This window comes from Hypanus sabinus, chromosome 25 (genome assembly GCF_030144855.1).
Source record: "Hypanus sabinus isolate sHypSab1 chromosome 25, sHypSab1.hap1, whole genome shotgun sequence".
NCBI classification, from domain to species: Eukaryota; Metazoa; Chordata; class Chondrichthyes; order Myliobatiformes; family Dasyatidae; genus Hypanus; species Hypanus sabinus.
This window is the reverse complement of record NC_082730.1, coordinates 18,656,687-18,671,326: the sequence shown is the minus strand read 5'-3', so window position 1 is coordinate 18,671,326 and position 14,640 is coordinate 18,656,687. Positions and strand designations below refer to the sequence as shown.

The 14,640-nt window shown below is 41.4% G+C and overlaps 2 protein-coding genes across 2 annotated transcripts; one reads left to right on the top strand and one right to left on the bottom strand.

The window, feature by feature from the left end:
- Positions 1 to 6,049: 6,049 nt before the first annotated feature.
- Positions 6,050 to 9,182, top strand: LOC132381279 (uncharacterized). Its single transcript, XM_059950662.1, has 2 exons — positions 6,050 to 6,273; positions 6,552 to 9,182. Exon 2 carries the CDS (start codon positions 6,719 to 6,721, stop codon positions 8,345 to 8,347), a length of 1,629 nt encoding a protein of 542 aa, XP_059806645.1. The 5' UTR covers positions 6,050 to 6,273; positions 6,552 to 6,718; the 3' UTR covers positions 8,348 to 9,182.
- Positions 9,183 to 11,996: 2,814 nt separating this feature from the next.
- LOC132381065 (ATP synthase subunit e, mitochondrial-like) lies at positions 11,997 to 12,277 on the bottom strand. The gene has a single exon (XM_059950242.1). It carries the CDS (start codon positions 12,225 to 12,227, stop codon positions 12,012 to 12,014), a length of 216 nt encoding a protein of 71 aa, XP_059806225.1. The 5' UTR covers positions 12,228 to 12,277; the 3' UTR covers positions 11,997 to 12,011.
- Between the last annotated feature and the right edge of the window lie 2,363 nt (positions 12,278 to 14,640).

Genomic DNA, 14,640 nt, shown 5'->3' with positions numbered 1-14,640 from the left:
TTAAGTTTTTTATGCTCTAATAACCTCTTGTGCATGGTATCATACCTTTAGAGCTACCAAATGAATCACATCCACTGGTTCCTCCTTATCCAATCTGCTCATTACAACCTCAAAAAGCTCTTGCAAATTTTATGTTGACACACTCAGCTTAACACATTCAGCTTCCCTGACAATGAAGTAGTTTCAGTATCCAGATGAGATACCTGCCAAAATTATAGAGACTCTGAGGTGATGGCTTAATCCCATAACCTAGTGAATTTCAAGGTGGTAGTGCCACACAACCCCAGTCATGTTAGCTCAGCTGCAGTACTCAAAGGAAATTATTACTTTTGACCAACAATACAGTAAAAAATAGACAATAACTTAGATCAACATTTCAGTTCTACACCTTCTGATGGATTCAATTTGGTATAACACAAAACAGTTCACAAATGTAATCTCACCCTTAGCTCGATTGTTTCATTTTGCTTTTGGTTTCAAAAATTACAATATAAATTGTTATATCCTTTTAATATTATTCATTGAAACTGGTCAGGTTACCTTCTGTAACAATCATAATAAATTTCTAAGTATGAATTCATCATTTAAATAGAAACTACTTATTGCACATATCCATCTTGTGATAAAAGTCCATAACATAAAATGCATTAAAAAATAAAACACAGAAAATAAAGTACACAAAGCGGGCACTTGATGCATTCAGTGCTCAGGACACACACACACACACACACACACACACACACACACACACACACACACACACACACACATATATATATATATATATATGATATGATATGACATGTACATATCAAATGAATTTGTTCCACAAATGGAATACTGCTATAACATAAAATGGGCAACTAGACTGAAACCATAAACAGACAAGTTACTTTAAGTTGTCACTTAACAGTTCTTTTGCCTTATGAACAGAGTCGCAGGTTCAAGCCACATGTATGTAATCTAGCCTGAGACTTCTCTGGAAAAAATGTGAGACCAAGGCCACTTTTACTCTCAGGTAGATGGCCGAGAGCCCACTGAGTCTCGTGGGATTTTGTGTCATACAGTAATCAGTTGCATGTAGTAAGTGTTAATCATAGACCAGAAGGTAACAGGCTTGCCTCTGAGTGCCTCATTCCATAGACCAGAGCAAACAAACCCAGGCTCCAGTGGGGGACTGAGAATTCTACTCTGTCAGCGAATTTCTCACTAAAATAACACTTTAAACTTTTCAGATACGAGTATTCTGAATTTACCCTGATCCAACACCAACTAAAAAAAATCTGTTTATTATTTGATAGTACTGCGCAGAAAGAAGGCCACATTATTTCATTATGCAGAGAGTTAACTTCACAAAGTGCCGAGCAACATGCACAAAAAGCTGGAGGAACACAGCCTGGCAGTGTCTATGGGGGGCAGTAAACAGTTGATATTTTAGGGTCAAGAGCCTTCATTAGGACTCACAACATACAAAGTATCTGGCTGCGTTGTAGAACATGTGGGACGTGCCAAGGGTGTGAAATGTAAGTGTTCCTTTTATCTTCTTCTTTGGTCATTCTTTTATCCTTCTTGTGTCTTTCCCCTGCACAAAACTCCTCCTAGTTCTGTTGTGGGCTGATTTCCCCTCTTTAGTAACCTCCCACCTCTAAAACTACAAGTTTTATCTCCAAAAATCAGAAGGAAGTTCTTTGTCTTAAACTTTGTGCAATTATTCATCTATTTTCACCTAGGAAAGCATACTTAGCATTTTGATATTTAATCCTCCCTTTGATTATTCATCTATACATAAATTGAAAGGCTCCTGTCAAATGTAAATGCTTTTGGTGCCAACAAGTCTGGTATCAGCTGAACACAGGCATCATTTTTAAGGCTTTACAGGAAGAGTTCATTTATTTTTTAAAAAGTCTTCCATGATAAGTAGTCAGAAACTTCATGGGGTAGAAAGCCTCCCATCTTTTGCCTTCATCTGTCAACAGATGATCTCAGGAACTGAACTGTATCTCTATTTAGCAAAGATTTGTGGAGGGTTTGCTAGGCAAATAATGATAGAAGCCTCAGTGGACTACAGGGGTAGTATCAGAGGACCAAGGGATGGTTGATATGACCTTAATCTTTAGAAAAGGTCAAAAGCACAGTCTTGGGAATACTAAAGCTGTTAGCTTGACATCTGTAGCAGAAAAAATACTGGAGTCTGTTATAAAGGGAGTCAGAACAGAGCATCTGGTGAGAGCAACACTAATAAATCTGAACCAATATAAGTTTATTATGAAAGGCAGGCTGTGTCTAACAAATTTATTGCAATTATTTGGGTTGTAGGAGCAGGCTGAGGATGGTAAGTTAGTGGAGATTAGATATGTGATCTCTCGCAGAGGGGATCAGGAAGGTTCCTCATCAGTAAATTGTGCTGTTGTTATATGCTGAATGACAGTAGTTCCATAAATAAACTGGGGCACGTTGCAATGTTGTTTCATAAGACAGGATGGTCAGAACGAATGAAATTAACTATAGCTACCTTTTACTCAAGTTCAAAGACAGGAGATAAGTTGGGAACATACACTCAGCGGACACTTTATTAGGTACACCTGCTCTATAATGCAAATATCTAATCAGCCAATCAAATGGCAGCAACTCAATGCAGACACAGTCAAGAGGCTCAGTTGTTGTTCAGACCAAACATCAGAACGGGGGAAGAAATGTGATCATAGTGACCTTGACCGTGGAATGATTGTTGGTGCCAGTAGAGTGGTTTGAGTATCTCAGAAACCGCTGATCTCCTGGGATTTTCATGCACAATCCTCTCTAGAGTTTACAGAGAATGGTGTAAAAAACAAAATGAAAACAAAAAATCGAGTGAGTGGCAGAGTGGCAGTTCCATGGACAAAAATGCCTGGTTAATGAGAGAACTCAAAGAAGAATGGCCAGACTGGTTTAAGCCGACAGGAAGGTGACAGTAACTCAAATAACCATGCAATACAACAGTGGTGTGCAGAAGAGAATCCTTGAATGCACAAGACATCAAACCTCGAATTCAACGGGCTACAGCAGGGGAAGACCACGAAAGTACACTCAGTGGCCACTTTATTAAGTACAGGAGGTATCTGTAGGTATCGTCAAGTACAAAATGACAAAAGTACATCTAATCAAATCTGGCATCATGCTAGCTTTGAGATTTCTGCCTCTTTCCATTTAGTTTTTTTTTCCCCCAGATCTGGGTGTTGCTGGTATTAGCATTTATTGCCCATTCCTAATTGATCTGGAGTTGCTGGTGGTAGGCTGCCATCTTGAACCATTCACGACTTTCTGGTGAAGGTTGTAACCAAACATCAGAATGGGGAAGAAATGTAATCTTCATATATCTTCATATCTTCATATACTGAGAATTTCACCTTACCCTTGGCTCAACATCACGTAATCCTTGACTTACAAACTGTTACCCAGAAAGACACAGCTTTGAACTACCTAGCTTGTCCTTCAGGCCAGTCTTCATATTCTCTCCAGATGGACTAGAAATCAACTCCATCACTTTCCACATCCCATTTACTGAATCTGCTAGACAGAGAGAGGGAACGTGCTGCCAAAGGAAGCTACTGTAAAGAGGTGGGCACCATTACAATGTTTAAAGAATATTTTGACTAAGATAGAAAAGGTTTTGGGGGATTTGGACTAAACTCAGGCAAATAGGACTAGGTCAGATTGACATTGGCTGGCATAGATGATTTGGGCTGAAGAGCCTGTTTTCATGCTGCATTACTTTATTACTCTTCAGTGGAGAGGACCATCTAGCTTTGCTGAACTTTCCTCCAAACATCTCTTATCTTCGAATTTGCCATCAATTTCTTGTACACTATAACCATCAAGTTTGAGTTATAGCTGGTGATTTTGGTCAGGCGTTGTCTATGAGCTCTAGACTTGATGCTTATCTGACCAAATGCTTGTTTAAGTGGGACCTGTGCACATCACCCAGATCTCCTCATTTCTAACAAGTTTCAGAATTATAGTAATCTTACTCTGAGCATCTGATCCTATTGATGCCCATATTCACTGATCTAGCCCTCTGGACGTGAACCACAATAGATAATTGCTTGCATCTGTCTCTTCTGGCAACTCAGGAATTCCTCTTTTCCAAAACTAGGAGACTTTCTCCTGTGCTGGGTCCAACACCATTTGACTCTGCCTCAACAAAACGTGCTTGAGTTATTTCCGATGCACACCCTGACCAGGTTTGGTTCTTAACTTCATACAACCATATAACAATTACAGCACAGAAACAGGCCATCTTGGCCCTTCTAGTCCATGCCGAATGCTTACTCTCACCTAGTCCCACCGACCTGCACTCAGCCCAGAACCCTCCATTCCTTTCCTGTCCATATACCTATCCATTTTTTTTTAAATAACATTTAGATGTCAATTTCAGTGACATCTCACAGATATTTGTAAATTTCAAAGCTTCAGAATCAAAATCGGAATCAGGTTTCTATATTGCCGGCATGTGTTGTGAAATATGGTAAATTAGCAGCAGCAACAGTTCAATGCAATACGTTATACAGAAGAAAAAAAAATTATAATAATAAATAAATAAATTGATTTCAATATACATTTGTTGAATAGATTAAAAATCATGCAAGAACATATAATATGTATTAAAAAAGTGAGATAGTGTTCATCGGTTCAATGTCCATTTTGGAAACAGATGGCAGAGGGGAAGAAGCTGTTCCTGAATTGCTGAGTGCATGTCTTCATGCTTCTGTACCTCCTACCTGATGGTGACAGTGAGAAAAGGGCATGCCCTGGGTGCTGGGGGTCCTTAATAATGCCTTTCTGAGACACCGCTCCCTGAAGATGTTCTTGGTACTTTGTGGGCTAGTATCCAAGATGGAACCAACTAAATTTATATAAACTCAGCTTTCAGTTTTCTGACTGCCTTTTGGAGTGCATGAGACCGTGTCATTTTCTGCCTTTGCACAGTATTTCTCTCCCTAAAGTGTAATCTATAAAGGATGAGATAAAGTTGTCGGTTGGACTTCTGTTATGAAAGAGAAGCCATGAGTAGGTCATAGAATAGATCTATTGGCATGTTGTTCCTTGGTTAATCACCAGGAGGAACACTCAAGGTAGGGAAGCATGAAGTGAATTAAAATATGCTGTGCTCCTTATGATAAATATGACAGCAATTGCACTGCAGATAGCAGACAATGGTAAATTCATTCCTGCAGTTTATGTCAAAACATATTCAATGAGTTTTATAATTATTGTACTTCAGCAATTCAATGATTTCTCTCCTGGCAATAATTACAGAAGCTTTGTGAATACATCCAGTCTAATTACATTTACTTGCAATCAGAAGTCACTGGATATCGAATGGGGCTGTCATTTGTTCCCCTTCCCAATGTGTTTAAACCCCAACTTCCATCACTCAAGTCAATACAGAGAGTGATTCCTACATGCAGCAGTTTATAGAAATTTAGAAATCTTTCTTGCAAAGAAAGATGTTTGGCCAGTTTAAATGCAGGTTTGCTAGATTTCTGTTAATTAAAGGATAATAGTTCAATAGTTTCACTTAATATCAGAGAATGTGTACAATACACAACCTGAAATCTTTGCTCCTTGCAGATATCCGCATAATCAGAAGAGTATCCTGAAGAATGAGTGACAGCAAAAACATTGCAGCCTCAAAGCCCCCTTCTTCCCCCTCCCATGCAAAGCATCAACTCACCCCCTTCCACTTGCCCTTCCCACTTATTCCAGCAAAAAGCATCAGCCAAGCCCCCAAGAAAGGCCATAATCTGTAGTAAAACTAATCGTTCACCCATCAATTTGATATTCAACAGGGTCTCTCTCCCTAATAAAGGGGCAGAGAGGTGTCACACAGCGAGAATGGAGACGAAAACAGGAACAACTCACCGATTACAGTGTTAAAGCCTGCTGGATCATTTCTTTTGAGTTTTCCGACTTGAAAATTGGCAGCAAACTTGAGGGAGAGAGGGAGAGAAAGAGAGAGAGAGAGGGGTGTGCTGTCTTTACGACAGTTATTTAGTTTATAATATTTTCGCTTAGTAATTCATTCAATAGTATTTTCTAGTTAGAATTAGAAGTGTTTAAAGTGTATTCATTGCATGTAAAATACATCGGCATGCGATGACGTCACATCCGGTTTCACCGCGTCTTGTGGGAAAACACCGGTTTGAAATTAGCGCGAGGGTGGGGGCTTTCCACGAGGCACACCTGAGCAGAAGCAGTTTTGCAGGCATGAGAAATCACAGTGAGAGCAACGCTGTAAGTTAATAGATAATCGATATATTGAACTAAGATGTTAATGCTGATCCTGTTAGAGGTAACGACGGTAGATAATGTTTATGCTTTCGTTAGTTAAAGAGTCGCGGATAGTTTGCATGGAAGTGTATTTAAAGTAGTCAATGGAGCAGGTAAACTCTCCCTGTATACTGCACCTTAGTGTAATGTAGTTATAGTCACCTTTGCAAGTATTTACACTTGAAATGTGATATTAAGGAAGGAACAAATACTGTATCAATCTTGTATTGTTTTATCAACAGTTTTCACCATATGTTAATGTGAAGAGTGAACAGTAAATGGTTAATCTTACTGCGATCTGGTTCTTATTAACTGTGGTTTATCCGGACGTTAAATTCGGCGTTTCGTTACACCCGAAGGAGAACGTGACAGTGAAAAAGCGGCATTATCAGGTGTTTCAAGTGCTGCAATGTCAGCTCAATCCAGCATCAAGTCGACGCCGCCCAGCGACAAGGGCAGTAAACCGACATCAAGTAAGCCCACCCGGGCGTTATCAGGTGTTCCAAGTGCTGCAATGTCAGCTCGATCCGGGATCAAGTCGATGGCGCCCAGCGACAAGGGCAGTAGAACGACATCAAGTAAGTCCGCACAGGCAAGAGCCAAGGCAGAAGCCGCCAAGGTGCGACTGCATTACGCCAAACAAGAAGCAGTTTTGAAAATTAAACTGGCTGCCAGAGAAGCCGAAAGGGCCGCCAGAAAGGCAGAAGCCGCCAAGGTGCTACTGCGTTACGCCAGACAAGAAGCAGTTTTGAAAATGAAACTGGCCACCAGAGAAGCCGAAATCCAGAAAGAAAGGGCCGCCAGAGAAGCCGAAAGGGTCGCCAGACAAAGAGAAGAGGCTGCCAGAGAAGCCGAAATCCAGAAAGAAAGGGCCGCCAGAGAAGCCGAAACCCAGTTGGAAATGGCAAAAATATCGACAGAGTTGCAAGTGCTGCAGCGAGAAAGAGAAGAAGAAGCTGCCATGGCAGAAGCAAAGTACATAGAAGAAGCTGAAGGGTCGCGTGATCTGACCGAAGCAAGATCTACTTTAGAAAGGACCAGACTGGAACGCACAAACGACTATGTACAATCTCAAATAGACAGGCAGGCTCGTCTTCCCTCTCCATACGTATTCGATAACTTCCCCAGCTACGAGGAACCTCAGAGAGTCACGATTGCATCACATCCATACGAGGAAGGAAATTTACCCTCACGGCTCCGTGACGAAGTCAAGAATGAAAGAACCGACAACGCTCCTTCACCCCCACAACAGGACGGCGGGGAGGGAGAGGTTCACTCCAGGACAACAATTGTCAGCTCGAACTGTACAGAAGTTTGCGGTCAAACTCAGTCAAGCCGTTCTTGTTCCGAGATCTGCCTCACTGAGGTGTACCCTAAAGAAGCACAACAAGACATTACCAAGTATAAAGTAACCGACGAGACGCTAGGTCAGTCAGTTTTCGTTCAAACGAAGTATGACAACAAACTTGCACAATCAGCTCAAGATACCATTTCTTTAAAACCCAAAGACACCAAGGTCTTCAGAGATGAAGCAAATAATGGGGTTGCCCCATTGCCAATCAGAGAACCACGCCAGCGCTCACCAGATAACAAAGAGCAGGCAGTCAAACGGTTCACGTCCTTACGGAAAATCTGGAAAAGGAAACCTGAGATACAGCAACGCACCCGATTGGCCCACGAGGTACTGTGCACCCTAATGGCAGAGGTCACAGCCATTATAAACGCACAATCATTCCTACCTGTGTCTTCTGACCCAGAAAACCCCTTTATACTTTCGCCATCAACGCTCCTTACGCAGAAGGCAGGAGCACCTCCTCCACCAGGAGACTTCTCAGACAAGAATTTGTACACAAGGCAATGGAGACAAGTCCAGGCTCTGGCAAATCAGTTCTGGCCTCGCTGGAGACAAAAATATCTACCCTTGTTGCAACAGAGACAAAAGTGGACAGAACCCCGAAGGAATCTTCAAGTTGCTCAGGGACAAGCAAGCCACCCGCAACAGCTGGCCAATGGCCAGAATCACTGTTACATTCCCTAGCGGGGATGGACATGTCAGGAAGATCGAATTGAAGACTACCGACCAAGGCGATGTGAAAATTTACCAAGGGCCAGTTACAGAAGTTATTCTACTTCTACCCAATGACTGATTAAGAGACTAAGTTTGTACTCTGCTCATTGTGACCTTACGAAGGTCAAGCGGGGAGTGTGCTGTCTTTACGACAGTTATTTAGTTTATAATATTTTCGCTTAGTAATTCATTCAATAGTATTTTCTAGTTAGAATTAGAAGTGTTTAAAGTGTATTCATTGCATGTAAAATACATCGGCATGCGATGACGTCACATCCGGTTTCACCGCGTCTTGTGGGAAAACACCGGTTTGAAATTAGCGCGAGGGTGGGGGCTTTCCACGAGGCACACCTGAGCAGAAGCAGTTTTGCAGGCATGAGAAATCACAGTGAGAGCAACGCTGTAAGTTAATAGATAATCGATATATTGAACTAAGATGTTAATGCTGATCCTGTTAGAGGTAACGACGGTAGATAATGTTTATGCTTTCGTTAGTTAAAGAGTCGCGGATAGTTTGCATGGAAGTGTATTTAAAGTAGTCAATGGAGCAGGTAAACTCTCCCTGTATACTGCACCTTAGTGTAATGTAGTTATAGTCACCTTTGCAAGTATTTACACTTGAAATGTGATATTAAGGAAGGAACAAATACTGTATCAATCTTGTATTGTTTTATCAACAGTTTTCACCATATGTTAATGTGAAGAGTGAACAGTAAATGGTTAATCTTACTGCGATCTGGTTCTTATTAACTGTGGTTTATCCGGACGTTAAATTCGGCGTTTCGTTACACCCGAAGGAGAACGTTACAAGGGGAGAGGGAAAAGGAGAGGGAGAGGGAGAGAAAGAAATTCACCTAGTACTGAGACCTCTGACAGCTGATTTGCTGTTCCTGATATTCCATTTTCTCTATGACATTTCAGTCAGCAACTCCAGCATGGAATCACCTCATCCACAGGGATGTGAATCCTCAGAACCCCAGAGGTGAGCTCGCCTTCTAGGCCTCACCCTTGGGTTATTGAAAAACGACCGTTCGGTGAGCCCCAGAAACAGGTCCCATCACCATAAAGAACCACAGTTGGAGTGCAGGTGCAGGTCAAGGGCAGTGACAGAACCCCATCCTCCCTGAGAAGGAAAAAAAGAGACATTAAAGGTAGAAATTAAGCTGTTCCACAGATGAGCTTGAAGAAGGTGCTCTCTACCACCATTGACATTGACTCATACAGTGAAACATGTTGTTTGCATTAACAACCAACCCAGAAAAGGATATTCTGGAGGCGCAGCCTGCGAGCATCGCCACACATTCCAGAGCCAACATAGCATGTGAACGATGTTGAGCAGAATAACACAAGTACCAACAACATAAACCACTTTCTCACCCTTCCTTCCTTCCACCCAACCTCAGACAAGCCTCCAACCCTAGGTCAAGGCACTTCTGGGTCTCCTGTCCTAGGCCCCAAACACTCACGCTCAAGACATTGGGCCTCCAACTTTGGACTTCACTCCAGGACTTGCAGATGACAGGTTTGATCTTTTGGGCCTCGACCTCTGACCGTGGTGACCCAGGTCCTGCAGAGTTAAGTGATTAGGAGATAAGGTATTGATCCCAATAAGTGGAGGGAAAGGCTTGAGTATCCATATAGCTGAATTTATTCCTGTTGCCTTGAACCTCAAAACTGAGATCAGATCATTTTAGTTCAGACCCAAGGTCAGCTGAAGGATTTGTGGTACATAAAATCATAATGTCATAGACCACTACAGCACAGAAACAGGCCCTTCAGGTCAGCTAGTCTGTGGCAAACCATTAACCTGCCTAGTTCCATCGACCTTTGTCCCCGCCATCACCTTCTGTTGCCCTCCCATCCCAGTACCTATCCAAATGTCTCTTAAACGTAGAAATCAAAATTGCATCCATCACATTGTGCACCCTCACCACCCTTGGAGTGAAGAGGTGCCACCTCATCACCTTAAAGATTTCACCTTTCACCATTAGCCTGTGACTTCCAGTTGTAGTCACACCCAACTTCAGTGGAAAAAGCCTGTTTTCATTTACCCTGTCTATACCCCTCATAATTTTGTATACCGCTATCAAATCTCCCCTCAATCTTCTACATTCCAAGGAATAAAGTCCTAACCTTTTCAACTATTTCCTATAATTCAGGTCCTCCAGACCTGGCAACATCCTTGTAAATTTTCTCTGCACTCTTTCAATCTTATTTACATCTATCCTGTAAGTAGGTGACTAAAACTGGGCACAATTCTCCAAATTAGGCCTCTTCAATATCTTCTAAAGTTTCAACATAAATTCCTATTCTTGTGCTCAATACCAGAAGATTTCTTCACAACCCTACCTACCTATGGTACCTGTATCATGTAGCTCAAATTTCCGTTCTGTCACAAAATGGAATTGAAATTGTGTCGGTTATTTATCAAAGTCTTGCTAGGGATCATTTACATATTAACAAGTATGAAATCTTCCAAAGTCGAGCAAAAGTGGGCATATGATAGAACAAAATCTTTCCCTTTTTTAATTTACGCTGCATTAATAAGCAGCCACATGGTGCTATTGATGTTAATGGGACCAAAAAATATGTCATCTGAGAAGCCTGTTAAATGTCCAATATCATAAAATAACAAACCTTGTTCATAGCAAAGCCCAAGCTTTCATGATCTGAATATCAGATCAGACAGTATTTATTAATCCAGCTGAAAATAGATTTGTCAGCTACGGTAAGCATTTCTAATCAGGGCATCTGGACTGCTACTAATTCAAAATTATGGAAAATGAATTTCATTGATGTACTCCTGTCATTCGCTGTAAATCAAAGGCCTTTTGAGATGAGAAATCATTTAATGCTTGCCTGTTAATAAGAACTTGCACTTCTAAGATAACTAGCCTTCCAGAACGAAAGCACTTTCAGTCACTTGCAAATTTATGTGGCCAGTACACACTCAGAGTGCACTTCATTAGGTTAACTCCTATACCAAATAAAATGGCCAGTGAGTGTATTTTTGTGGCCTGCTTCTGCTGGAGCCTATCCACTCCAAGGTTCAACGTGTTGTGCGTTTGGAGATGCTGTTCTGCATGCCACTGTTGTAATGCGTGGTTAATTGAGTTACCATCGTCTGCCTGTCAGCTTGAACCAGTCTGACCATTCTCCTCTGGCCTCTCATTAACTAGTCATCCGCGCCCAGAGAAATGCGACTCACTTGATGTTTTTCATTTCATTTTTAAAAATTTTTTTGTCTCTTTAGATAAAATTTCCTCAGAAGATTTGCTTCAACAGCATATATTGGTCAATATTCAAGAGTTTAGTGGCTCAGAACAAACAACTGTCAAAAACTACTAGATTTCTTACACAATTTAAATAGACACGACAAATTATACTTGAATTGTTAACACGTTTTTGAAATTCAAAATCACACACTGTTAGCAATTTCCCTCTAAATCACATGTTCCACAATTAATTTGAAAGCAATAAACTTAAAGACTACATAATGTTCAAAAAATCTATTCTCTCACATTGGGAGAGTGGAAAAATACACCAGAAAGTTGCCTTGAATAGATACTTTTGATTAGTCCGTACTAGGAAAACAGATCTCTTGACATATTCTTCATTATTTCAATGGGTTCAGTCACTTCAAAATAGTGTCTTCATTTGCTTCTGCTAGTTGGTTTGCAATACGTTCAAGTTCTTCTCTCTTCTTTTTTTCTTCTGCCTCTAATCCTCTCTCCTCTTCTGCAATAGGCTTCAAATAATCATATCGCTTTTTGGCATAAAAGATACCAACCAGCAATGCTGAGTACCTAGCCATCTTGATTAAGGGCGACAGCTGCACCAGGGGAACCATGACGGCCGTCAGTAACCGAAGTCAATGTCCGCTGAAGGATAGAAGGTTCGGCCGCGTCATCACGCTGAATGTTTTTCATGTTAACACACTCCTCTTTGTAAACTCTAGAGACTGGTGTGTGTGAAAAGCCCAGGAGATCAGCGGTTTCTGAGACATTCCAAGCACCCCATCTGTCAGGATGTTCCTTCCAAGAGAGGTGAGATTGTCTGGGTTTGCATTCCTTGGAGTCTGGAAGTATCAGGGGTGACATTATTGAAACCCATAATATCCTAAAGCTGCTTGATAGAAGAGCTCTGAATAGTGAAGAGTCACATAGATACGTATTCTGTTTCTGATTCATTTATTTATCACAGGTACTTGAAGCATACAGTGAAATGTGCTGTTTGTGTTAAAAATATCAAGGATGTGCTGGGGACAGCCCGCAATTCCAACGTCCTGCAAACCCAGGCACATGATAGCTCTGAGGCTGAGGGGAGATCTGATGGAGGTTTATAAGATTATGAGAGAAATAGTTAGAGTAGACAGTGAGTATCCCAGGGTTGAAGGGTCTAATGGAGCCATAGAGTCATAGAACGTTACAGCACAGAAACAGACCCTTCAGCCCATCTAGTCTATGTCAAACCATGAACCTGTCCAGTCACATCAACCTGCATGCACTCACATTTCACCTTTCACCCTTAACTCAAGACTTTAACCCATGACAGGACCTTAACTCATGTCATGTGCTGACATGTATGTGCTCTGATAATAAATTTTACTTTGAACTTTGAACCTGTTGTTTTAGCCTCACCCAACCTCAGTGGAAAAAGCCTGCTTGCACTTACCCTATCTATACTCCTCACAATTATGTATACCTCTAACGAGTCTCCCCTCAATCTTATATATTATAGGGAAAAAACTAACTTGCTGCACAGTACACCACTGGTGTTTAGAGCAGCAATGGAAGTCCTCCATCTCTGTTTGTTCTGACCATCCAGATGTATCAGGATTTTTCATTGCTCTTTCTGTGACAGTTTTGTTTGATCGTTCAAGGTTGTTAGCCTCAAACCGAACCCCCAAACCTGGAGGACCAGTGGACCTCTCTTAGTCTGTCCTCTACCCCTTAAACTCACTGGTTTGGTTGACCCTACCAAGAGTCAAAGAATAAAGCCCTGACTCCAGCCAACATAGCTCTCCAGGTCATTGATGAATGCCAACCTCCAAACCATGACAAAGTTGTGGCTCTCTTGGAGGTTTATGAATAAAGCCTAACCCTATTCAACCTTTTCCGATAACTCAGGTCCTCCAGTTCCGGCAAAGTCCTTCTAAGTTTTCTCTGTACTCTTTCAACCTTATATACATCTTTCCTATAGGAAGTTGACCAAGACTGGATGCATTACTCCAAATTAGGCCTCATGAATATCCTGTACAATTTAAGCATAACATCCCAACTCCTGTCCTTAATACATCGATTTATGAAGGCTAATGTACCAAAAGCTTTCTTTACGACCTGTGATGCCTCTTTCAAGTAGTTAAGGATCTGTATTCCAAGGGCCCTCCGTTCTACTGCAGTCCTCAGTGTCCTACCACTCATTGTATTATACCTACCCTGGTTGGTCCTACTGAAGTGTAACACCTCACATTTGACTTTATTAAATTCCATCTGCTATTTTTCAGCCCAGCCAGTTTCCAACAAGCCTAGATCCCGCTGCAAGCTTTTACAGTCTTCCTTATTGTATACTACACCCCTAGTCTTTGTGTCATCCACAAATTTGCAGATCCATTTTACTACATTATCATCCAGATCATTGATGTAGATGACAGCAACAGATCCAGCATTGATCCCTGTGGCACTCCACTAGTCACAGATTTCAAGGTAGAGAGGCAATCATCTACAGCCACTCTCTGGCTTCTTTTGTGACGCCAATGTCTCATCCAATTTACTACTTCAACTTAAATGCCAAGTGGCTGAACCTTCTTGACCAACCTCCCATATGGTATCTTGTCAAAGATCTTGCTAAAGTCCATGTAGACAACATCCACTGCCTTGTCTTCATCAACTTTCCTGGTAACTTACTCAAAAAACTCTATACGCTTGGATAGACATGACCTACCATGTACAAAGCCATGTTGACTATCTCTAATCAGTCCCTGTCTATCCAAATACTCATATATTTGGTCCATTAGAATACCTTTCAATAATCTTCCAAAGACTAATGTCAGGCTTACCAGCCTATAAATTCCTAGCTTATTCCTAGAATCTTTTTTAAGCAATGGAACAACATTCACTATCCTTCAATCTCCTGGCACCTCACCCACGGCAAATGATGTTGTGAGTATCTCTGTTAGGGCCCCTGCAATGTCTGCACTAGCCTCCCACAGGGTTTGAGGAAACACCTTGTCAGGGCTTGAGGATTTATTCACCCTAATTTGC

Excerpts from the sequence above, each read along its gene's own strand:
- LOC132381065 (XM_059950242.1), bottom strand. The coding sequence starts at position 12,227 with ATGGTTCCCCTGGTGCAGCTGTCGCCCTTAATCAAGATGGCTAGGTAC.
- LOC132381279 (XM_059950662.1), top strand. The coding sequence starts at position 6,719 with ATGTCAGCTCAATCCAGCATCAAGTCGACGCCGCCCAGCGACAAGGGC.